Source organism: Callorhinus ursinus, unplaced genomic scaffold (genome assembly GCF_003265705.2).
Source record: "Callorhinus ursinus isolate GAN/ISIS: 27379988/994484 unplaced genomic scaffold, GSC_fseal_2.0 scaffold64, whole genome shotgun sequence".
In the NCBI taxonomy this organism is placed as follows: domain Eukaryota; kingdom Metazoa; phylum Chordata; class Mammalia; order Carnivora; family Otariidae; genus Callorhinus; species Callorhinus ursinus.
The window spans coordinates 358,191-384,254 of NW_027397126.1; the positions used below are offsets into that span (position 1 = coordinate 358,191).

The window sequence follows — 26,064 nt, forward strand, 5'->3', positions numbered from 1 at the left end:
CAAGTCCTCCAGCACAAATCTTTATCTATACCAACACTCTGGGATCTAGTCCCTCAGCTTCATTACAGACTTCTTGCTCAGATGACAGCAGAATTACGTATTTCATTTAAGGACAGACTCTTGGCTTCAGCCAAGTAAGTATGGCATCAAAGGACATTTTTTAGTTAAAGAAGGGATATTCTGGCTTCGAATTTTAGGAACGACTTCTCAAGCAACCAATGTTGACATAGATCCTTTTTTTCTGAGAGAGAAAGACAGAAAACACGGGGGTAGGGAGGTGCAGGGAGAGAAAATCTTAAGCAAGCTCCAAGCTCAGCATGGAGCCCAACTCGGGACTCTATCTCCCAGCCGAGATCATGACCTGAGCTGAAATCAGGAGTCGGAGCTCAACTGACTGAGCTACACAGGCACCCCAACAGATCTCTTTTAAACCACTATTTAAGACTGGTACTTAGAAATAACTAACCAGTTGGTTTTTCTTCTACTTGTACACTGTCTGCAGGTGTCTGCAGTTTGTTAGATCTTCTATTCAAGGATGAGCTTCTCTTCTTTTCTATTTTTTCTGGAGATCAAAGGCAAAGGAATATTATTTTTTTAACAAATTATTTAAATATATTATTTCAGGAGTGAGTCACTCCTCTTTTCAAACATTTTTTATCTTCTCTACTCTTGATTGTAAAAATTTAAATTTCAAATCTTATGTAGATTCTACATCCCCAAACTTAAAACTAGTTTACTCTTTATCTGGAAAATAAAATTAATTAGGAAAAAAAACAGTTAAAAATTAAGAGGACAATGTCTAATACTACCTGACAAGATCAACATTCCCAAATTGGGAATATACAACCTTTAATTTTGGACACAATCCATGACATCTATTACTAAAGTAACGTATACTTTAGTTATAATGGTTATTATTTTAAACAAAAATGATCATTAACTTTTGGCACAGATGGCACAATTTTAGCAAACTAATGAAAAACACGGTTTGTGTAGACACTTTGCCACTTCACTTGAAATACTCTGGCCCAGGATACTGAGGAGTGTCTACTTAAAGAATAACTTCTCTTTTGGGAACCTGTAAATTAAATTGGGGACCTGTACATATTGACAACATAGCACCATTTGAAAATTCCTGAATTGACAATGTAATTGAACAGCATGAACCAGAGGTATAATCATTTCAATCATGTGATTAAATCACACATCCTTTATTTTCATACTGCACGTAATGACAAGATAGTGTGAACTGTTATTATGAGTCAGCAATGAGCAGAAGAAAAATAGACAATTTGAATAAGCCAAGCTTTAAAACAGGGCTACTTAAAATATTACAGGTTATTAGACTATGAACTTCATTTGAGTGTGAAATGTTCATCTCTCTGGATCAAACAGGTTTCATTTCAATTGGCAGAGATTTTACAAAGGTAAGCCACCACCAATACGGATTTTATTTTCCCTGACATCATTAATTACAACATTCACTGTTTCAGAGTGTGCAATATACTGTACCTGTAGGTTATTTCACAAAGTATCTTCCACACATACCTTCTCGTATTAAAAACTAGTAAAAAAATCATTTAAAAAGTTACTTGGAATTGCTCTTTCAGTGTAATTTAACTAATTATTATCCTAAAAGTAATCACCTGTTCCTCCTCTTTACAAGTCTCATTAATACAGCATGAGGCCTATTAATAAAAGCATACTAGCATTTGCTCATTATATTAAAAACGTCATACACATCTGTGGAAGAAATATTTGCTAACTCCTCAAAGCAATTAAGATAGTGAAACAGAGTGAATGCTTGTGAAACAAATAATATATATCAAAATGAATGTATATACATATATAAAATGAAAGTATATAAATACAACATTACAATGAATGCTATCTAATTTTTCTAAAGGATTGAACTGGTGAACAATAAATTAATTTCATTATATGACAAGGAAGGTGCTAGAGAAAACCTTCCCACATTAACCTACAAATGAATCCAGGCTACACATAAGTGCTCTGGGAAAGCCTATCGAGGGTTAGGGTGGTAAGTGGATCAACTTCTGTTAGACCACTAAAAGAAAAATGTGATAACCCCAGATGGGGGGGCTCCCTGCTCAGTGGGGAGTCTGCTTCTCCCTCTCCCTTTGCCCCTCCCCCCACTTGTGCCCTATCACCCTCCCGCTTGCTCTCAAATAAAATCTTTAAAAAAAGATTTTTAAATTCAAACCGTAATTACATGTCTTTTTGTTTTCAATTCACAAGGCACTAAAGTGGGAATAATGTGGAATATGTTTGCTGTGTCTTCTTCCTGCCAAGATCACTTCTGTTTTTGCCTCTGGAAAGGATTTTTTTTTTAATTCATTGATGGGTATGGTTGCCTAATTCATTTCAATTATCAGTGGGATGCACCATGCACAACAAGCCAGAAATGGTCACTGACAGTCAGGTGAAGGATTTTTTTTAAAAAGGAACACTAATTAAAAGGGCAAACACCAGAAGCAAAAGGCATGAGGTAGTCATAGTAGATAGTCTCTTTTTCTTTTAAAGAACACCACATTAGCGGGGCACCTGGGTGGCTCAGTCGTTAAGCGCCTGCCTTCAGCTCAGGTCATGATCCCAGGGTCCTGGGATCGAGCCCCACATCGGGCTCCCTGCTCGGTGGGGGGCCTGCTTCACCCTCTCCCACTCCCCCTGCTTGTGTTCCTTCTCTCACTGTGTCTCTCCCTGTCAAATAAATAAAATCTTAAAAAAAAAAAAGGAACACCACATTAGCACTACTAAGAGTCGTAAAGTGGAGGTCAGCAATGCTTTGCTCATTAAACATGGGTACCACTTTATTTGCTTTGGAGGAAAACACAGGCTTATTATTGAAATGTGCAATTTCAACATCATGATCCATCTATCAAATGACCAAAATATAAACCATAAACAAGCATGACAGAGTAAAGAGCACTGAATTTCTTGAGGTCTTAACTCTAAAGCCAGGAAGGTAATTACACTTGCCTGTCACCTTTACAAGGTTGTCATGAATAAACAAGTATGACATATGTGAAGCAGATCAACCTGTCCACTGCTGTATATATGCTAACATTTTCCTTAAATGAGGTGATATTCGTGAAACTTAATGGAAACTGAATGACCAGGCTAGCTACTCTCTAGGAAAAAGGATTTCATTTACTGGTTAGGTAGACTATGAATCACTTTTATAAGAAGTTATTGTGCCAGGTAATGGCAATGTCTTTTGTTTCAGTTTGGGCTACCTGAACTCAACAAACCCCTCTGATGATTCATATGCAAATTATGAAACAAGGATTAATACCGATGAAAATAACAAAATAGTAATGACCATCTCTATCTACTACAAAACAAGGTGGTGCTCTTCTGAAATAAATCTAAATGTTCCACAATCTAAAGGATAAGTGGTACTGTGAAAAGATGTAAAAAGAATTTATTTCATTGGTTTAAAATTCAGCAGAATACATGAAATAACTACTTACTCTTAGCAACAGAATTCTGAAGACCTGCAGATGACACAGACATTTGTTTGTGTAAACCAGAAGTCTCTTGTTCAAGTTTTTCAGTCGATACAGAACGTGTATTAGCTGAGAAAAGATATAATATTTACTGTACTCATACTTAAAGAAAGCATCATTAGCTGAAACAAAGTACGTTCATGATGTAGTTCTATGGAGTATGAGCATTAATTAGGTGCACAACGTTCACTGTCATTCCTTACAAATAATATAAATTTGAGTTTTATGAAACTGTAGAATTCTGTCCATTTATAGGAAAATTTAGAGTACCCTCAATAGTAAATGGGGCAGACCTATTTTTAAAATATGCATTGGATAAAGCTGTATAAAGCTTAATCATTTTTACAGAGATTACAAATTTAAATGGTGAGATTTTGGATATACTGGATAAAATGATAATAAAATTTCTTTTGCAGTTTTACATGACACAAATTTAAACATAAATTTACTGTGCACACCACACACATGGCAGCATTTTCACTTAAGATACAAAGCTCAAAACCTTGTTGTAAATGCAACCTTGCAGCAATAGCCAATATCTAAATATGAACATGAATGAACTTGAGGTTAAACAGTGGTATTAATTACCAGTTTTGGTTTCTGGGTTCGTGGATGTAGAGCCTTCCCATGACCATCTTTTTTGACGATGATCAACGCGGTTGCTCCGTTCCAACGTCCGATAGAGAACAGCTTTAAATCTCTCCTATTTAAAATAAATGCCAACAAATTTTTACATATTCATTATATTGGTTAGTATAATTTAGATCTGTGGATTAGAAAACCAACCCATTACCAAATTTTTGTATCAAGCAAAATTTGGGGGGGGGCAATCAGGTAATAGTTAAAAATGAAGACCAAAAAAATAAATAAATAATCGAAGACCATATTTCTGGTATCAATCAATGTCAATGCTTCTCTTAAATAACAGGCTTTAATCCTGTGGATATGAAGTGAGGAACAAACTGTGCTTCCCTCTGCTTATATCATTAGGAAATTAATTAATGCATTAATTCATTAATTTATCTGACAGAGAGAGAGAATGCGCACAAGCAAGGGGAGTGGCAGGCAGAGGGAGAAGGAGAAGCAGGGAGCCCGATGCAAGCCTCAATCCCAGGGCCCTGGGATCACGACCAGAGCCAAGCAGATGCTTAACCAACGGAGCCACCCAGGTGCCCCTGTGGTATGTTTTTTAAAATACACCTTAAGGGGCGCCTGGGTGGTGCAGTCAGTTAAGCGTCCAACTCTTGATCTTGCCTCAGGTCATGATCTCAGGATCATGGGATGGAGCCCCACACTGGGCTCTGCGCTCTACATGGAGTCTGTTTGGGATTCTGTCTCCCTCTCTCTGCCCCTCCCCCTGCTCTCTCTCTAAATAAATAAAATCTTTAAAAAATAAAATGAAATACACCTTAAATTCTCTGTAGCATCAGGCAGGGAAAAAAATAAACTAACATACACATAAGTGAAATCTATGCCAGAATCATCTATAATACCCATGTTTGTAACACCTTAAATTCTAGTGATAATAAAGTTTAAAAGAAAGATAATCGGTGTGCCTGCCTTGACCGCAACATTTTTTTTTTTTAAGATTTTTATTTATTTAACAGAGAGAGAGAGAGCACAAGTAGTCAGAGCGGCAGACGGAGGGAGAGGGAGAAGCAGGCTCTCCGCCGAGCAGGGAGCCCGATGCGGGGCTCGATCCCAGGACCCTGGGATCATGACCTGAGCCGAAGGCAGCCGCTTAACCGTCTGAGCCACCCAGGCGCCCCAGCAACTTTATTTTTTTTAAGTTTTCTTTATTTAAGTCATCTCTGCACCCAACGTGGGACTCCAACTCAGAAGATCAAGAGTGTCCGGCTAGCTCTTCTGACTGAGCCAGCCAGGTGCCCCTTGACCTCAACTTTAATTGCAAGGGGTCAGGATGATAGCTATTCAACTGTAAACACCACACTGTGGCAAAACAGCCCCATCACCAGAAAGAGGCATGCCTGGTTTTCCTTTCTGATATTTCAAGTCCTTGTGCTGTAACAGACAGCGGACTATACTCAGGTAAGCAAATCAACTGCAGGGCCAGGAGGCTTTCTATTCTTCCCTGACAACGACCATCATCCTCACAATGCCCCCACCATTTCTCTGAGGGAAAAGATAAACATACTAGGAAAATGGAGAGTCATCCAGGTCCTCTGAGGAGAAAAGCAACTGCAATTCTTAAAATAAAATGTATCTAATGGCAATATTTTACAATTATATTTTTTAACAGAAAATAAGTTGCTCAAATTACTGAAAACCCAGAAAGTGTCATAAAGACTGAAAACAATGATTCATCTTGCGTTACTGAAACATTTCTGATTCGTAAGAACCCTATCCCCTTGCTTCCAAATGCACTGGCCCTCTGTGCTCTCAGGTTCCTCTAGCACCTGTGGCTCCTCCAGGTCTCCTGTCCACACCCCCCGCTCCTCGGTACCACTCCTGCTCTAAGGAATCATTCTCTACGCGCAGGCTGCTCAGTGTCCCACGGACCCTTCCTGCTCTGCCGGGGACCACCCCGCCCCACCACACTGGTTTTGTGAGGCTGATTCTCTTTTGCCCCTTTTCTCCCTGTCCCTCTGCTGCTTTTCTCCCACCACACCTCTGGCTCCCTCAGCCTCTGCAGTGCTGTTTTATCACATTTTCTCTGGGATCTCTCTCAGGTTCCTCTCTCTAAGACTGTCTTTTTTTCTCTCGGTCCCTGGGAGTCTCTCTCCTCCAGGGACACTGTGCAGTGTTCTGTTTTACGTTCTTTCAGTCTCTTAGTTCAAATCTATTTCTGGCCTTCATTCTCTTCACCACAGAAGTAAGTTAAGGAGCTCTTTCACAGAGGAAGATGGCAAGTGATAGAAATTCTGAACGAGGGGCGCCTGGGTGGCTCAGTTGGTTAAGCGACTGCCTTCGGCTCAGGTCATGATCCTGGAGTCCTGGGATCGAGTCCCGCATTGGGCTCCCTGCTCGGCAGGGAGTCTGCTTCTCCCTCTGACCCTCTTCCCTCTCGTGCTCTCTCTCTCTCATTCTCTCTCTCTCAAATAAATAAATAAAAATCTTTAAAATAGGGGCGCCTGGGTGGCTCAGTCGTTGGGCGTCTGCCTTTGGCTCTGGTCATGGTCCCAGGGTCCTGGGATCGGGCCCCGCATCGGGCTCCCTGCTCCGCGGGAAGCCTGCTTCTCCCTCTCCCACTCCCACTCCCCCTGCTTGTGTTCCCTCTCTCGCTGTCTCTCTCTGTCAAATAAATAAATAAAATCTTTTAATAAAAAAAAAAATCTTTAAAATAAAAAAAAAGAAAATCTATTTAAAAAAAAAATTCTGAACGAGAGTTCATCAAATACTGGAATATGAAAAAACAGCATAAACAACCATAGAAAAAGGTAGAGAAAGAGAGAGAAGTGATAGTGGACCATGGGTGGGGAAGAAATGGCATGGGCATGGGATCTTCCTAGAATAAGGAAGATCCACAGACGAGGCAGGGGCTGGGGGTGAGGTGAGTGAGAGCAACTGTGTGCACAAGGAGAAAGAGTGAGCCCCACAGAGAAGAAGCCTCATGGGGACAAATGACAACAAAAAGAAAAGACAGAAAAAGAAAATTTAAAATTAGAGCAACAGGGGCGCCTGGGTGGCTCAGCCAGTTTTAAGTGTCTGACTCTTGGTTTCAGCTTAGGTCATGACCTCATGGATCCTGAGATCCAGCCCTGTATTGGGCTCCACACTTGGCAGGGAATCTGCTTGGGGAGTCTCTCCCTCTGCCCCTCCCCCAACTCGTGCTGCTTGCTCTCTTGCGCACTCTCTCTCTCAAATAGGTGAATCTTTAAAAAAAAAAAAGAGCGGGCGCCTGGGTGGCTCAGTTGGTTAAGCGACTGCCTTCAGCTCAGGTCATGATCCTGGAGTCCTGGGATCGAGTCCCGCATCAGGCTCCCTGCTCAGCGGGGAGTCTGCTTCTCCCTCTGACCCTCTTCCTTCTCGTGCTCTCTATCTCTCATTCTCTCTCTCTCAAATAAATAAATAAAATCTTTAAAAAAAAAAAAAATTAAAAAAAATTAAAAAAAAAAAAAGAGCAACAGAAGAAAAGAGGGAGAGATAAAAACACATATACTGAGAGAATAGGCAGAAAGCCCAAAGATGGGCGGGGGGGGGGGGGAGGGAGAGAGAGAGAGAGAGAGAGAAGCAAAAACAAAGAAGAAGGAAGAGTAAGGCGCCTCAGGCTAAAAAAGGTCACAGTCGGCCCCGTCGGCCCCGGAGTACCAGAAGACAGACTAAGACTTAGGGACACCTGAGAATCACTGGAATAAAGCCAAAGAGAGAATGTCAGGAAGAAAGAGAATGGTGTCCCAGAGAGCATGGCAGATTCACAAGGAGTCAAGGATCCACAGAGTGAAGTAGTGGAATGACCTACAGGAGAAAACTCTGGTGTCAGAGAGCGTCAGAACAAGACAAGCAGCCTTTCAATGCCCAAGCACGGACACTAAAAGACAAACAGACTGAAGAGGAACAGAAGGGGAAAGAGAGGGCATCATGAAGGCAGTGACTCATACCAACAGAGTGCCAGACACCAAGAGAGTCCAGGAAGGTAAAGAGAGAGGCAGGGCCCCAGCACAGCAGGGAGGAAGAGCGTGCCAGGCAGAAAGGCAGGGGAAGGAAGCCGGATGGGAGAGCAAGCACCGTCATCTGACTGGCCTGCACTCAAGTCAGAGAAGCCCCTGTGAGAAGTAAGATGGGGGCCTATCGATGGGTCCGTGAACATGAGGGCGCTGGTATAGAGCTCAGAGCAAACCCTGGGCTGCGACACCAGGGGGCCACACCCCGGAGCGGGGAAGGGCTCTCTTCCGGGGCCCGTGAGGCTCCTCTTTAGCTCAGCTGGCAGGTCGAAACTCAGGGATCTGAGAGGACAGGGACAAGAGGCTCTACTGCTGAAAGAAAGAAGAGAGAACTGGGGCTGGGTCTTTTGGCGCGAAGCGGGGCGCAGGAAAGGCAGTAAAAGGCTAAGAAAAAAGTATTCCAGTGCCAGGCTACACCGCGTAGCATCTGATTAACAGGCTAGGAAACATGTACTGTACCCTTTCTTCCTGTAATTTTTGTTTCCTTTTTTCTTCGGCGGATATTCTCCGCTGCTCATCCTTTTCTTTTTGTTCTCTCAGTTTCCGTTGCTTCTCTTCCATCTGTTTTTCATACTGGATCCTGGACTTTCTTTCTTTTTCAAGCAGTTGTGTTTCCTTATTAGCTGAAAAATTCCAAATACATCTGAGGTGTAAGAGCCAAGAAAATATTTAAGTTTTCCACAATCCTCAAAGTTAATGCATCTCCTTCTCTTTCTTAAAAAGAACATGACCTATGCTAAGAACAGACGATTACATTATATAAGTGAATGAGAATGGCCACTAAAGAATCATTTGCACTGCGTGTTCATTTAACTCCAGAGAACAGAGATGGCTTAGATGACCCTCATATCCTGTCCAAACGAAAATTCCAAATTAAAAACAAAGATTTTCTTTCATGTGATATTTCCGCTGATTTGAGCTGAAGTTAAACCCCACCAGATTAACACGCTAAATACATTAAAATAAGAATTAAAAAGAAAACACATGGCCAGAATGTTCTTTTTCTCCTTCTACTAGGAAACTTCTTTCAAAGGCCTCATCTATGCAGACCATATTTAAGCACGCCAGTTTTACACTCACGGAGTTAAGACACCACACTTGGAACAGCATGATATTTTCCTATGTCAAAATTCCCCTCACTAAAGCCTGCAGAGCATCTATGCAGTTCTAAAATAGTCTCCTGAAGAGCTCCAGGAAGAAATAACCCCTCACCAAAACAAAGACAAATGATATCCATCTGAATAAAGCTGAGCACAAGTTTTGTCAAGGGATTTCAAAGGCCAGCGAAAAATGGGTAGTAGTTGAGAAAAGCATTCTCCTGAGGTGTAAAAAGATTATTCTTTTAGATCCTAATTTACACTTGAGAAGCCTATGTTAGGATTATTAGCAACTTCATTTTCCTTTTTAGAGGCATTTTTATTGAAACCCCATTCTGCTTGTTTCTACAAATGCTGAAATGTTCATACCTTAGTTTTCAGAAAATTAGAGCTAACAGAAACTACTACTTCAAAAATTAAACTAATCAAGTATTTTTCATAGGCCTTATCTTAGTATAATTATTGAATCCAATATAATACATCCTAGAAAAAATGTAATCTGTGATATAAACGGACCAAGAAAAGTAGATAAAATCATTTTGAAAATACGTAACCTTGACAGAAAACTTATTCATTCCGATTTTTTTAAAAAGTCTAAAATATACCTTCTTGCTGTCTTGTCTTCTCCTCTCTACGCTCCTTTGCCAACCTCTGCTTCACAACACTTTTAAGCACGGACCCATCTATTACTAAAAACAAAAAAGGAAAATATAGTAAAGCATTAACAGATCCAATTTTAATGACATGACACTCTGACATCTATCAAAAAACATTCTAGAAATTACACCTGGTTTAAAAGCTGATCTTATATTTGCAGACTGAGATGGAAGAGAGCAGAAACCACTCTGACTCCGTCTTTCTTCAGCAATGGCTTGCGCAGCAGCAACTAGAATACAGGGAGATAAAGGGAAGGGATGAGATACTATGAATACAAACAGCTAATACAAGGGGAGGCAAAACTCCAGCAATCATCCTTGATGATACAGGATAGCATCTCTCATCTAGAAGACAAAATCATGACAGATTAATCCAGGTCAACAACAAAGCCATATTGAGTTCCTGTGATGTTCAACAACAGTTGAAGAAAAAATTAAAGCTGTTTATCGTGGATGTGCCAGCCTATCTGTGGACTTAAGAGTTGTTAGTGGGAGTGGCAGCACAAGCTTGTGGATGAGTAGGAGCTAATGATTAACAGCTTTCAAAAAGGCCTCAGACAAGACATTACACCAAGTACTAGAAAAACTGAACCGGGACAGAGTTGGAAAAACTGTTTTACCATAAACTGAGAATTTAGAAAAGACTTGGTGTTTACGGATCTGAATTTGGAAGCAGAAGTGTCAACAGTGAGATCCTCAAGAGCTTGGGCCCAATATTATAAAGTACATTTATAAATTACCTAGATGTGGGGTTTTCTTCACCTAAGTTGCTTTAAAGATATTAGCAAAGCCTGCCTTTCCCCACCCCCAGTCTCTGGGGTGGAGGTCCAGGCATTTCCAGTTGCTAAAAGCTCTATTCTAATGCAGGGAAAGTGGAGAAGCACTCAAGGAATTTCCATTGAAACAGTATTATTCTAGGTAGAAAAATGTCAGGCAAACAAAGATAAATTTACACATGCCTTGTAAAACAGGCCCAAAAGTGGTAAATAAACTTCAATAAAGGTGAAATACAAGATTAGGGGAGCACAATTTGAGGGAGAGTAAGAAAAACAAATGCCAGGATGACACACACACACCAATTATTATAGGGGATTCCTGAGCCCTTTAATTCCATTTATGGCTGTATCTAAAATGCCCCACAATGTTGGGAATCTTCAGGAAGGATCTGGAGATTAACACTGAAAACTCTCCTCTACCTTTGTGAAAGCACAGGAAATATGCCCCTGTGATACTGCACACAATTCTGTTTTCTATATATCAGGAAAAAATATAACAGTTGAAGATGGGCAGTTAAAATAATTAAAGGAACAGAGTAGCTGTCATTGTCATTAAAGAATGAAAGGACTCTGAGATGTTCCTTGCCACTGAGGAAAGATATCTGGGAGTCATTTTACAGTCATTTTACCTTGAAAGTGATGTCATAATTGCTGCCATAGGGACCACTATTTCCAAAAGGGAAAAAGGAATTTTTTTTTTTTTACCCCAGAGACCTAACAGCTCAGATAATCCATGATTTAGCTAAATTTGAAGATTAGACTCTTCTCAGCTTCCTTCGACTACCAGCAATTTTGTGGACCACAGATTATCCTCTGAATTTGCATACTAGTATATTAGGAACAATTCTTAAATATAGTCTATAAATTAATTAATCCCTCCTACACTCTCTCCCACTTGTGACATCTCTATGTGAGCACAGAAAAAAACAGTTGGTTTTGCACATTCCGTTTTCCTGCTTAGAAGTCCCAAAGAAAGTTCATATTTTGGCACAAATTACCTGACCATAAGGACAGTTTCTCTCGAAAGGTAGAATTTTACCATATTTAAAGATCTTATTAAAGAGCAGTAACCTCAGAATTAGCTGTGGTAGGAATAATGAACTAAATAATTTAAAGGTTAATGTGGTAATAATATCAAGTCTGATTTTTAGGACTTCATAGAACTTCATATCCAAATTCCCACTGGCAAGAAATACATTCACCAAAAGGACAGGCTCTAGAAGTTATTTAAAATGTCCAGGCAATGGTTGAAAGGCTTTATGTCTGAACTTAACAGAGTATTTTATTCAACTCCGTTGAATGAAGGAATTCACTTACCATTCATTTTAAAGCTACAGTAAGGTACAGTTTAAGTATACTACAGTTATTTCTGTAGTTCCTATACTAATTCTGAGTCCCAAATTAAAGTTAAAAGTTACCTTTTGCAGGGCGCCTGGGTGGCTCAGGTCATGATCTCAGGGCCCTGGGATGGAGCCCTGCATCCATCCTCCATCCCGCTCCCCGCTCAGCGGGGAGTCTGCTTCTCCCTCTCCCTCTGTACCCGCCCAGTCATGTTCTCTCTCTCTCTCTCTCTCTCAAATAAATAAAATCTTAAAGAAAAGTTACCTTTTGCCAGTAAGTTAAGAAAATGCATAGTTTATTACTAAAACGGAAATATGAACCTTAATCTATATTTATGGTACTTTCCTAAAAATTGCTATAACAAATAATGTATATCACCTCACCATTTACGAAATTCTTTTCATTTGTATGACTTCATTAAATTCTAACAATCCTATATTTTTTATAGATAAGGAAAACTGAAGCTAAACATTACTTTCCCAGATCACACAGGTAGTAACTGGTAAAGCCAGACCTTGATTCAATTGTAGATTAAGAAACAACTTTCTTATCAAGGACCAGACTGTACAAAAACCACATTAACCTTTATACGACTTAGTTCTCTATTCCCACCTCTGCTACTTCTTTTTTTTTTTTTTTTAAGATTTTATTTATTTATTCAGAAGAGACAGAGAGAGAGAGGCAGAGGGAGAAGCAGGCTCCTTGCTGAGCAGGGAGCACGATGCGGGACTCGATCCCAGGACGCTGGGATCATGACCTGAGGTGAAGGCAGACGCTCAACCATCTGAGCCACCCAGGCGCCCCCCACCTCTGCTACTTCTAAGGTTACTTCTGTTTTCCCTCCTAGGAGGGGAAAATTAATTAAAAACTCAATCATCCTGGATATCTAGCCCAATAAAGGCCTCAGAATCAAATGAACCAAAAATAGGCACCACTAAAGATGCCAAAGTTAAAGAATGCTTTACATTAGATTTTTTTTTAAAAGATGTCATTGAAATTTTGAGGCTTCTTTTGGACATAAAGCATTTTAGCTCATTACCAACTTCAATATAGTGGAAATTTCTGCTTCTCTCTGCCACCCCCTCCCCCAATATGCCCTGGATCTGTGTCACCGGGGCAAGCTAAACACAACAAAGGAAGAACACTTTTCCGTGACAACTAGTTCAAGTATGGTAATAATCTTCCTAAAGCTGCACAATCACTTCAAAATGCTTAATCCCATGAGATGCCAATGATACTCATCCCAATATTTATTCAGCAATTCTATGTTGTCTGCCACAGCTGTTGCTCTTGATATCATCACTCAGAATTCAACATAACATCTGTAGCCCCATTTCACCATGACCTTTCTTCCCCAAGATCCTTTCTTCTGTAGTCATTAGAAATATCAGATCACATAAACTAGTATTTTTATTAGGTAGCAAAGGGCGTAGATTGCAAAAAATGACTGAAAGGTTGTTGTTGTTGTTTTTTAAATAGAATGGCTACCATTGTGGCAGAGAACCACTATACTATGAAACTAATTGTTACAGATTAACAGATTTAGTGCTACTCACTGTGATTTGGAAAACAGAATAAGCAGCTGCAATTGCCACAAACTCCTATCATGGGCTCCTGCTGGATATAGTGCACTGGGGGGGGTCTAGCAGTAGACTGTTCCAGGAGCTCAATACCTGACCCCCCCTTCCCACAGCTGCTGGCTCTGTCCTAATCCACTCTCATTCAAAGCTGAGCAGTTGAGAGTGGCGTAGTCCCTGGCAGATCCATTCCACCCATACCAAGGATCTCTCCTCATGGCATTAGGACAGTCATTAGGCAAGGAAGAGGGTGGGAAAATATTTTTTTAAAAAAAGGAAATCAAAGATATCTGCAATTAGGGGCCCACAAAAATAAGGCAGATTCACGTAGTTTTGCCTAGAACAGCAACAAAGTCATAGGGCTGAAAGAGATTTCCTAAAGATCCCTAGAACCAATCCAAAGATGGCATGTCTTGGGGCACCTGGCTGGCTCAGTCAGAAGAGCACGAGGCTCTTAATCTCTGGGTCCTGTGTTTGAGCCCTATAGTGGGTACAGAGATCACTAAAAAATAAATTTAAGACAAAACAAAAAACTCCTCAAAGACAGCATGTCTTAAAGTAAATTACAGACAGTTTCCTACCATTCAGAGCTGTCTACAGTGGAATGGCTACTTGGAAAACTGTGAAGCTATTAGAATACACATTCAAGTTGTAGAAGCTGCCCAGGATTTTATAGCTGGGACTCTGGGTGCTGCACTTGAGAACCTTAAGGTTTCTCCAGCTCTAAAATTCTATAATGATCTGACTCAATCTTAGTAGCTTTTTCTGTATTTGTTTAAAGTATTCTGAGTAACTTACCCTAAACTTAGAAATTACTTGAGCATTTAGAAAAACAAAAAAGGTGACAAGTCAGTGGCAAAGTTTCTTATGCTCATCAGGTTGAAACATTCACATAAGTTATCTTAAAACAATCATGTATAAAAATATAAAACACATGTTTTGTTAAAAGAAGTGTATTTTGGGACACCTGGGTGGCTCAGTCAGTTAAGTGTCTGCCTTCCGCTCAGGTCATGATCTCAGGGTCCTGGGAACGAGCCCCACATCGGGCTCCCTGCTCGGCGGGGAGTCACTTCTCCCTCTCCCTCTGCTTCGCACCCACCCCCCTCCCCCCTCATGCTCCCACCCTCCCCCTTTCAAGTAAATAAAAATTTCTAAAAAGTCTGTTTCTTCAGTATGCTACAATCTTAGCACAGTGCTATGCACAGAAAACATAATTCAATTAAGGTACATAATTCTTGCACCTGAGAAGTTATTTGTTCAGGGACAATGTTTTAACTCTTGGAGCCAGGCTCCCAGCAGGAAATAAAATTTACCAGATTAACAGATTCAGGGCTACTCATGGTTATTTGGATAAGAGAATAAAAAGCAACTGTCACAGTGGCATTTCATTTGCCACAAAGTGGCAAAACATTTCAATGACTCCTTGTCCCCTTCAGGAAAACGCTGAGACCATGAGGGCAAATCTAGTTAAAGCTGGTACTCTGTGAAAAGTCTAACATATAACATGTGATGTTTTCAATTCCTGATAGGAAATGGGCAACAAGGAGTCAATTAGGGTTCTGGGTTAAGCCCTTTTTGCATGACTAAGTTTTTGGCTTGAAATACTGTGAATCCAATCAACTGTCTCATACAAGATTTTAAAATACTTCACAACATTGAATACCCAAAAATGCTTGGGAGGGGGGTTATCCACAATGTTGGTTACTTTAAATCACTGAAATAAACCAATGGCGGAGAGCCTTAGGTGTCGACAAAACAATAAAACAATCCGAATTTACTGCAAACTCTTGACTCTCTAGGTAAAGATGAAAGTGTATTTGCTTCTGATACGTTGGGGAGTTGATTCGAAGTAATCTGAAATAACACAAAGCCTCCCCATTCGCAGCCAATTTTTCAACTGCAAATGAAAAAATCCCTAAGGATTTCAATAAGATCACTTAAGATCGTCTTATTCTCAAGTTCATAGTACTAGGAAACTAGCCTGAGAACAGCAAGTAAGTTCTCAAAAGCGAGAAATACCATTTCCTTCAGCTAGCAGAGCAGTCTCCTGGGCTAAGCCATGCGTTGCCAAATCTTATAAAATTAACGATTTTAGGGGGGAAAACATTTTGGCGTTGGGACCAGTTTAGAAGAAAGCACAATGAAGTGCTGCTTCCCGTTCACTGCAGCCTAGGGTCTGCAAGATGTCCCACGGAAGGTGACATCTTGGCGAAGTCATGTGCTACAGCAGGCAAATCAGGAGCAGCGGAGAGGCAAGTTTCTTCCAACTTTCAAAGCAACAGCCCCCCAGGGCTCCGTCCTCACCGGACACCGACCGGGAGGGTGCGGCAGATTAAGCCCTTGGGAGAGGCAAGGACTGCGACCGTGGGAGAGGATGCGAGCGCGAGCGCCCCGCGCAGAGGGAAAACTCCCGGCTCTCGGAGCCTCGAAGGGCTGCCCCCGCGCGCGCGGGGTCTGGGCGGGCGCCCGCACATCCCGGGCTGTGGCGCGTCAGTTCGGCGGCTGCGCGGGCGTCCACCGCCCCCCCCCCAACGGCAGGCGGAGCTCGGGACCGTCCGCGGGGTCCGGGGTCCCAGGCCCTTCCACCACCAGCGCCCGTTAGTTCCCTCGCGCCCCGCCCGCGGGGTTCCGCCGGTGGCGGCGACCGTTGGGCCGTCGGCCGCGGGACTTCGGCCGTCGGTGCTGCCGGCCGGCCGTCCCCCCCCCGCCCCACAACGGTTCTCCCTCCCGTCCAGGGGAACTCCGGGGCGGGTGAGGAGAGGACCGGACGGCGCGAGGCCACGCCGGAGTAAAAGTTTTCTGGCGCCCTCCGCGCCGCTCCAACGGTCCCCGGGGCTGCGAGAAGCCCGCCTCCCGCGCGGGCCCGAGTTCCCCCGGGAGCCGCCAGGCCGCTCACCCATCCGTTCGCGCATCCCCCTCAGGGATGTGCTGCCGCCGGCGCCGGGACGCTCCGCCATCTTCCGAGCAGCCGCGTCTGCAACCGCTGGTGGCGCTGGAGGCCCAGTGCGCAGGCTCCGGCGCGGCCGTCTGGCCGGCTTCGGCCGCGGCGCCGGGGGGGCGGGGGGCGGGGCGCGGCCCGCAGAGCCGCCGCGCCCGCCTGGGACCCGCAAACTCTGCCGCGCTGCTCCCTGCGCACCACGTCCTGACCGGCTGGGCAGGGACCTCCTGGTCTAAAGAAACCCTCTCGTACGTTCCATGCTCTCCTCGCAACCCTGTGCGGGGAGCCAGCCAATCATCAGCCGGCTTGGCCCTCCAACATTCCTTTTTTCCTTTCATCCCGTCTGCATAGGAACGCGGTTAACATTCCTTCCTTTCCTCATTTGTTCCTTCGTTCCTTTAGGGAGCATTATACTGAGTGCCTCCTGGGTGCGCTTGTATCCGGAGTTTGCTAGTCTTTGAAACACTACAGAATGACCCAAGTTAGGGGGAAGAGGCCCGAAGACAGGTTGCGGAGGGCCGGGGAGAGGTTCCTGTGAGGTGCTAGGGGCTCAATCAAGAGTAGAGCCTTTCTTTAAAGTGTTGCAAAATAGGGGCGCCTGGGTGGCTCAGTCGTTGAGCGTCTGCCTTCGGCTCAGGTTATGATCCCAGGGTCCTGGGATCGAGCCCCGCGTGGGGCTCGCTGCTTGGCGGGAAGCCCGCTCCTCCCTCTCCCACTCTCGCGTGCTTGTGTTCCCTCTCTTACTGTGTCTCTCTGTCAAATAAATAAATAAAAATATAGTGTTGCAAAACAAATCATGACAGGTTAGGTCTCAAAGTTGCATGAATTATCTCTAGGGTGTTTGTGGGTCTTTACAGTGAAGGAGAGGGCTTACTGACATTAATCTCTCTAGGTTTTGGAGGAGGCCCTTCAAGATTGCAGAATGTTTTTCCCATTCACAAGGAAAAACTTAATTTGCCTGGTGCACGTTTGAGGGGCAGACATCACTTCCTGGGTGCTCGCCTGTAAAAGGTTGAGTCACCCCTGTTATTAGTGTGGTGTGGCACATGGTTGTAGGAAGCAGTTTATGATGGGGCTGTAGGTATGGGGCAGGAGGCCACTTGTGGGACACGCACTTTGATGAGCCCTCTGTATCTCAAAATTACATGGGAGCTGTAGGGCGCCTGGGTGGCTCAGTTGGTTAAGCGACTGCCTTCGGCTCAGGTCATGATCCTGGAGTCCCGGGATCGAGTCCCACATTGGGCTCCCTGCTCAGCGGGGAGTCTGCTTCTCCCTCTGACCCTCTTCCCTCTCGTGCTCTCCATCTCTCATTCTCTCTCAAATAAATAAATAAAATCTTTAAAAAAAAATTACATGGGAGCTGTAAAATGGAAGAAGCTAATAACAGCAAACGTTTATTGACTCTTGCCATGTGCCAGGCACTGTTCTAACTGCATTACCTATATTCATTCTTTTAATCCCCCTACTACCTGACAAAGTAGGCACAATTATCACTCCCATCTCATAGATAAGGAAATTAAAGCAGAGAGAAGTTAAATTATTCACCGTCACACTGTTACTATCAGAACTGGAATTTGAACCCAAAATGTCTGACCAGTAGTCTCCATGTGCTTAGCCTTAAGCGATACTGTTTCATGAAAGTTGGAGATTCATATATATATAGTTCATAAATGATTAGCATCCAGAATGCATAAAGATCTAAAAATACATAAGGAAAAGACAACCTCCAAGAGGTGAGCAAAAGGCATAAACAGGTCTCCCACGGGAGAGAAATCACAAATGACCAATAAACATAAAAAATGCTCAAACTCTTTAGCAGTTGAGAGAATACAAATGAAACCCACAAGACATCATGTTACACCTACAGATTTAGCAAATTTAATGAGTGGACAGTAAGTGTTGGTGAGGTTGTAGATTAATACTGGGGATGGAGAAAAAAAATACTGGGGGTGGATGTGGGGGAGTGAGGGGATTCCGTGGGAGTCGGGGGGGGGGTTGAGGGGGGGGGAGGTGGGAGTGGGGGGAGAAGGAAGTCTGGCATTATAAAGTACCCAAAGCCCTGCTCCTATGTGTATGCAGAGACCAATGTTTTGCATGATGCACATGATGGTAGCCATGACTGTGAATATGAAACACATGTGATTAAGGCGCCAGCAAAGCAGATACACATAAATTCAGCTTTGATGAATTTATCTGGAACTTCACAAACGGACAATCTATGAAAAATGCAACATCACCTTTATGGTTTCTTTCTTTTTTTTTAGATTTTATTTATTTACCTGAGAGAGAGGGAGAGCGTACAAGCAGGGGGAGCAGCAGAGGGAGAGGGAGAGGCAGGCTCCCCACTGAGCAGGGAGCCCAACTCTGGGCTGGATCCCGGGACCCCGAGATCATGACCTGAGCCAAAGGCAGATGCTTAACTGACTGAGCTACCCAGGCGCTCCATCTTTATGGTTTCTTGCAAAAATGTTCAAAATGTTGAACCCATTGTGAGATGTTGAACCCATCTAATAATGAGGAAAATTCAGACAAATCCAGACTGTGGCATATTCTATGAAACAACTGGCCTGGATGCTTCAAAATGTTAATGTCATGAAAGATTAAAAACATCAGAGAGTGTTCTGGATCAGAGGAGACTAAAGAGACCAAGCGCGAAGCATGGTCCTTGATTAGAAACTAGATTAAAGGGCGCCTGGGTGGCTCAGTCAGTCAGTTAAGCATTTACCTTCAGCTCAGGTCATGATCCTTGGGTCCTGGGATGGAGCCCTGAGTCAGCTCCCGCTTCTCCCTCTGCCTGCTACTCCCCCTGCTTGTGCTCTCTCTCTCTCTCTCTCTCAAACAAATAAAACCTTAAAAAAAAAAGAAAAGAAACTAGATTTAAAAAATAGCTTTAAAGAGCATTGATTATTGGGGCTACGAGGAAAATTTGAATATGAACCATGTATTAAATAATATTGTATTAAGGTCAAATTTCTTGGGCGTGAGAATGATACTGTGGAAAATGTCCTTTTTCTTAAGAAATCAATGCTGGGGCGCCCGGGTGGCTCAGTTGGTTAAGCGACTGCCTTCGGCTCAGGTCATGATCCTGGAGTCCCGGGATCGAGTCCCGCATCGGGCTTCCTGCTCAGCAGGGAGTCTGCTTCTCCCTCTGACCCTCTTCCCTCTCCTGCTTTCTATCTCTCATTCTCTCTCTCTCTCAAATAAATAAATAAAATCTTTAAAAAAAAAAAGAAATCAATGCTGAAGAGTTTAGGGGCAAAGTATTTTAAGGTCTGAAACTGTCAAGCAGTTCAGAGGGAAAAAACAGCAAGTATCACAGAATGTTAAAAATCGGTGAATTATCTAGATGTTTGTTTTACTATTCTTTCAACTCTTCTGTGGGTTTGAAATTTTTCAAAACCAGAAGTTGGAGAATTTTTTTTAATCTAGAAAGTGTGGCTTCAGCTGACCTGTAAACACCACCACTTTGAGTAAAATAAAATTGATTTTGAAAGTACATACGGGGAAGCGCCCTCCATGATCTTTTCAGCCTTTAGAGCCTTTAAAGGCCTTAATCCCACCCAGGTGTAAGGGGAGTGGGGAGGAGGGGTAGTAAGAGGTTTACAAAAAAACAAGCATGGGCAGTGTTTGCTGGGAGCTGGGTGAGTAATTAAAATGTGTTCCAAGAGCTCAGAGGGATGAAAAATCACTTCTGGTTGGGGTGTTCAGAGAAGACTTCATAAAGAATTGGCACTTATTTCTGGACCTGAAGACCAAAAGAGAACAATCACTTCTTCATCCCAGCCCATGGGAGCTGAGTGAGGAGATGGGCCTATCTGTGGCCAGATCTTCCCATTTGGAAATCTGGATTTTAATGTGAAATCTCTTATTGTAAAAATGATGACAACGTTAAAAGTTTTGGAAAACACGTCGCAAGGCAAATAAAATGGTCGGCTATCTCATCAGTGGCCAACTTTCCTAACTGTCTCCTTTTCTATGTTTGAATAAAAACCCGAACAAGGTCCATACACGGCATTGATAGGCCTTTTAAAAGCTCTTTGAATCTACAGATAACGTGAAGTTTAGCATTCATTTGTTCATTCCATAGGCGGAGTCACTCAAACTGGTAGGTACCTGAGAGGGAAGGAGCCCCGCCCTCCATTGATTCTATGCTGATTATTAGACATCAGGGCCCCGCCTTAGAGATTTCCTTGGGACTAGGGCAGCTCCCTAAGGAGCCCCCATGACACTGTATATTTCTCAGAAAAATATTGGAACTAAAGGCTGTCAGCTTGGGTAGAGTGAGTCTGTTCTGGAGCCAACCCAGACTCAGCTGGAAAGGAACCCAGGCGGCTCCTCTCCTCCTGTGTTTGGAAAGCGTATGTTCCCCAGTGAGCAAAAAAGAACTGGAATCCTGCTCACTTTTTTCCCCACTTGGTTATTTTTTCCCCTTAAACCTGACACCAGCAGGAAGAACATTTCAGAAACCACAGGCACAATAGGTCTAGGATTTATCACATTTTTTTTTCTATCAAATGGTGACGTTTTTAAAAGTGGAATTCACGTGTGTTATAAACACTCGGTGGACTGACCGAGTCTAACAAATTTGCATAGAAACTGCCACCACCACAGCACTGTACTGTGATTTTAAAGCTCCACAGCCATGAGATGGCTCTCCTCTCCATCCCTGAACTACCTGTCAGATTCCTCCATCAGGCACACAGTGGAAGCAGGGATCCGGTTTTGAGTTCCTTGGCATCTCATTTCTGACTCTTACCTCCCATCTGTTACAGCTTGGCCATGACACCGAGGGGATGGTGGGGGGGGGGGAGTAAGGTTTCATTCTGGACTCATCTCTTGCCAAATCTACTCACATTTTCCTTTCTTTCCTCAAATCTGCACTTTTCTTCCCTCCTAAGTTACAGGCTTACCTCAGGCTCTGGTCATTTCTCAAAGCTTTCCCAGCTCTGGAATTCCCACCTCAGCAGCACCCTCCCCCGACCCATGCCATGACCCTTCACAGCCATCCCCCCCCATCCCCCTTTCTCTTTGCCTGGAGAACCAGGGTGGCCTTGCTCTCCGTACCCTCTCCTTCTTAGGGAGTCCCCGGCCCTTCCTGGGGTGGTCTGGAGGGCTGATTGATCATCATGGCCTGAGCTCACCAGGGTGGGGGCAGTGAGCTTCCGGGGACAGGAAGAAGAGGCCACCACCGCCAGTTTGGAGGGAAATTCAGACAAACCTCAGAGGGGAAAGCGTGTGGTGGCAGTGGTGGCCCTCTGCTTGGAGCAGTAGGTGAGTCTTGGACACTTAGGGTAGACAGTAAGAGCTGTCATTTATCCCATGCCTACCCAACGGCAGGCGCAGTGCTGAAGGCTTTGCATGGATCCCTTCACATAATCCTCACTGTAATTTTGAGATAGCTTCTGTTCTCATCCTCATTTTACAGATGAAGAACGGCACGGGGACGTTGACTAACCTGCCTATCCATGGTTAGTGCAGCCAGCAAGGCTCAGAGCCAGGACTCAAGCCCACGTACGTCTAGTAAGCCTTCTGCTGTGTCTCCCGGTTTACTAGGTGATGATCTCCAATCCACTCTTAACTCCTAACCCATGTCTTCTGCTTGGTCATTGATCCAGTCCCCCCACTCAGGCACCTGAGCCTTTTCAAAGCTGCACTTTCTATAGTTGGCAGTCTTCCTACAACTACATCTTCCAACCCAAGTGTCTGTAGCTGTCTCTTAAGCCTTTAATAGAATTGACGCAGGGCGCCTGGGCAGCAGAGTTGGTTAGGCCTCTGACTCTTGGTTTCAGGTCAGGTTGTGATCTCGGGATCCTGTGATCAAGCCCCGCCCCTGTCAGGTGTCAGCCTCTGTGCCCAGCACGCAGAGCCTGCTTAAGTTTCTCTCTCCCTCTCCCTCTGCCCCTCCCTGCCACAGGCTCTCTCTCTAAAATAAATAAATCATTAAAAAATTTTGACTCAAGCTCTTGAATAAGAAACCATTGTATATGGGTGTTTAATATAGGTCTTGCAGTGGAAATCAATAGGAATCTTAAACAGCGTTCCTCTAGAAAGGCTCAGCAGAGTCAATAAATGAATGCTGAGTACTCAGGACTGGATTCAAAATGCACGTGTTAAAAAAAAATGCACGTGTAAAGGGAAAGGTGCCCCATCTATTGTAGTCTATCCTGCAATGAATGTTGGTTGAATGAATGAGAGCGAGTACTAAAAGCCTCTACAGTACTGGAGGAAGAAATGAAAATATTTTGGATGGCCACCAGGGGGTTGAAAAGGTCTAGACTTAAAATTATTAAAGGGCAAGAAAATGTCCTCATTTTTTCCCCCTTAACTTCAAATAAAGTAGAGCAAACATGGGCTGGGCCTTCTCATTCTAAATATGGGCCTGTAATATAAAGGAAGCTTCAGAGGATGCCAAAAAGCATAAAATATCAAGGAATGTCCTTTACAGGCACTTCGGAATTTCTAATAGAGCTAAAATCGGTGAAATCCAGATGGGAGAAAAATGAGAAGAAAAGAGGAGTTGGGATAGTTTGTTAAAACACAGATTGCTGAGCCTCATTCCCAGAGTTTCTGATTCTTTAAGTGTTATTAGTTGTATAACATATACCTCTAAGGAAATACATCAAATAACGTCCAGTGTGATGTCAAGTACACCTGAGTACTTAATGTTATTTCACTTTGATGATGATAAATCTGAAAAATTCTAATACAGACCTAGTGTCTCCTAGTTCCTGATACTTAACCTTTTTTTTTTAGACTGAGGGCAGGCAGATGCTTTGCCCTAGAGTGCATTGAAAGCCAAGGTATTGTCATGGCAACGCCTGGAAGTGTCACACAGGGAAGAGCATCACAGTGGAGGGAGGGGCACCACACACAGGGAGGCGTGGCCGGGATGCCGGAGGGCATTTTGTACCACAGTTCCCTATGCCAGTCTCTGATACAACACACAACACCCTCGGTTTTCCTTCTCTTTCCCTCCACCCCACAGCACAGTGCACGCACATATGCACCTACATTTTAAAAGGAGCTGGTTGGATGACGGAGGGGAGAAACATCCAGGTCACACACAGCAAGTGAAATGCAAAAGAAACTCCTCTCTTGGAGAGAGAGACTGACAGAGAAACAGACATTTCCCAGGGAACTCTGGTCAGATTTAGGGTAGATCCTGTCCGTTTACCCACTACACTCAGCCCCTAGTTTATCATGCAGTAAGCTCATGCCTCTGCAGCAGAGGGAATGGTTTGTTGCTTTGGGTTTGATCTAGAAGTTTGAAATGTGGATAGAAGGAATCTCATCCATATTTATATATTACACTTCATTAATCATGAAGTTTTATCTGGGACTGCATACTGTTCTAAAAACTCCTTAGGTCAGGGCGCCTGGGTGGCTCAGTCGTTAAGCGTCTGCCTTCGGCTCAGGTCATGGTCCGGGGTCTAGGGATCGAGTCCCGCATCGGGCTCCCCGCTCGGCGGAGAGCCTGCTTCTCCCCCTACCACTCTCCCTGCTTGTGTTCCCTCTCTCGCTGTCTCTCTCTCTCTGTCAAATAAATAAATAAAATCTTAAAAAAATAAAAAATAAATTAAAAAAATAAAAACTCCTTAGGTCTTTAAGACTTTGAGACTCAGGGCACCTGGCTGGCCCAGTCTGTAGAGCATGTGACTCTCAATCTCAGAGTTGTGAGTTCAAGCCTCACTTTGGGGGTAGAGTTTACTTAAAAAAGAATTAATAAAACCGTCGTCAGTTTTTGTCAGTCGGTTAAGCGTCCGACTCTTGATTTCGGCTCGGGTCATGATCTCAGGGTCGTGAGATCAAGCCCCGTGTTGGGCTCCTCACTGGGTGTGGAACCTGTTTAAGATTCTCTCCCTCCCTCTCCCCCTCCTCTCTCTCCCTCTCTAAAAAAAAATTCCATCCTTATTCTGGCTCTTCTTTTGTTTTTTTTTTTTTAAGATTTTATTTATTTATTTGACAGAGAGAGAGAGAGAGAGAGACAGTGAGAGAGAGAACACAGCAGGGGGAGTGGGAGAGGGAGAAGCAGGCTTCCCGCTGAGCAGGGAGCCCGACACGGGGCTCGATCCCAGGACCCTGGGACCATGGCCTGAGCCGAAGGCAGATGCTTAACGACTGAGCCACCTAGGCGCCCCTATTCTGGCTCTTCTTAAGAATGTCCCTTTGCAGGAGTCAGGGCGGCGGGGCGGGGGGGTAGGGGCTGGCTCTCCCAGTCTCGAGCATGCAACTCTTGATCTTGGGGATATGGGCTCGAGCCCAACATTGGGTGTAGAAATTACTTAAAAATTTCCCTTTGCAAAACTCAATTGTTTGTCAATGGGCTGATACAGTGGTAGTGGAAAGCCTACACTGTAAAGCCCATTTTTTTTTAAGATTTTATTTATTTATTTCAGAGAGAGAGAATGAGAGATAGAGAGCACGAGAGGGAAGAGGGTCAGAGGGAGAAGCAGACTCCCCGCCGAGCAGGGAGCCCGATGCGGGACCCGATCCCGGGACTCCGGGATCATGACGCGAGCCGAAGGCAGTCGCTTAACCAACTGAGCCACCCAGGCGCCAAGCCCATTTTTTCTTGAGGGCCAACTTGCAGATCTATTTAGAGAATATGTACTTTCAGAAAGAAAAAAACAAAACAAAACAAAACGGGCCTGAGAGTACAAGGGAAACTTGTGTGCACACTCCTCAGGCCACGTGGGTCTAGCAGAATGCACACTTGGCCAGCCAAGAGCCCAGGCAAGTTTCACCAATGGGTTCTCATCCATGTGTGCGGCTGGGGTGAAGGACTCAGCAACACAGAGCAAAACTCAGGGTCAGAATTGCCCAACAGCCAGCCCCTCAAGGCCCGAGGAGTGTTTTCAGAGAAGACTCTCGGGGTGGATGAGGCGGAGAAGAGAAAGCGCAGGTTATCTCTGAGGCCAATGGGTAAACAGACCATCGTTCTCTGCTCTCATGAAAGACACACACCCTTGATTTTGCTTTTCTGTAGTTTCTAGATATTACTGTCGAGACAGCCACAGAAGGTAAGAACTGGGGACGACCGGCAAGGCCACGGAGTTTAGTCCTTCACTTCGACTCCAGCCCCCATAGCTGGAACCCTAGCTAATGCTCCCTTCCCTGCGCACACGTGAAAGGCTGTCCAGATAATCTTTTGGAAGAAAAAAAAGATGAGAATTGCTGATCTGGTGCTGGGAACCATTATGTAATCCAGCTGGAATTTGCCCCATATCCTCCCAATGAAACAGAAAAGGGACACGGGAGAGAAAGAGACTGAGATACAGCTACGCTGGCAAAGGCGTGCTTAAAAGGATGTTGAGCCACCATGATTTTTGTGAGGGGTCCAGTGAGTTGGGCCCTGTCTGCTGTGCTGGACTCAAGTCTCATTACTTCCTCCCGGGAACTCTTCTCTGCAGCAGCAGAACCAGGCAAACACCTTGATTCTTGGGCGCCTCTTCACTCTCCCCCCACCTCGCAGAGGTACGATTCAGATTCAGGATAATCTGATTCCAGAGTTCTCGAGCTTTCCAGAG

General features: G+C 43.9%; 1 protein-coding gene across 12 annotated transcripts in view; it reads right to left on the minus strand.

The window, feature by feature from the left end:
• Window positions 1-26,064, minus strand: part of MAP7D3 (MAP7 domain containing 3) — a 60,840-nt gene that overhangs the window by 18,224 nt on the left and 16,552 nt on the right. For 2 of the 12 annotated variants that reach the window (XM_073885688.1, XM_073885681.1), the window contains exons 1-7: window positions 16,496-16,692; window positions 10,037-10,135; window positions 9,855-9,938; window positions 8,612-8,775; window positions 4,119-4,233; window positions 3,495-3,599; window positions 467-562 (exon numbers count right to left, since the gene is read on the minus strand). In XM_073885688.1, the coding sequence (XP_073741789.1) occupies window positions 467-562; window positions 3,495-3,599; window positions 4,119-4,233; window positions 8,612-8,775; window positions 9,855-9,938; window positions 10,037-10,135; window positions 16,496-16,556 (724 nt within the window). In that variant the 5' untranslated portion in view covers window positions 16,557-16,692. Of the gene's footprint in view, window positions 1-466; window positions 563-3,494; window positions 3,600-4,118; window positions 4,234-8,611; window positions 8,776-9,854; window positions 9,939-10,036; window positions 10,136-16,495; window positions 16,697-26,064 lie in introns of those variants that run through there. The other 10 variants (XM_073885686.1, XM_073885684.1, XM_073885682.1 and 7 more) reach the window with 10 other exon arrangements.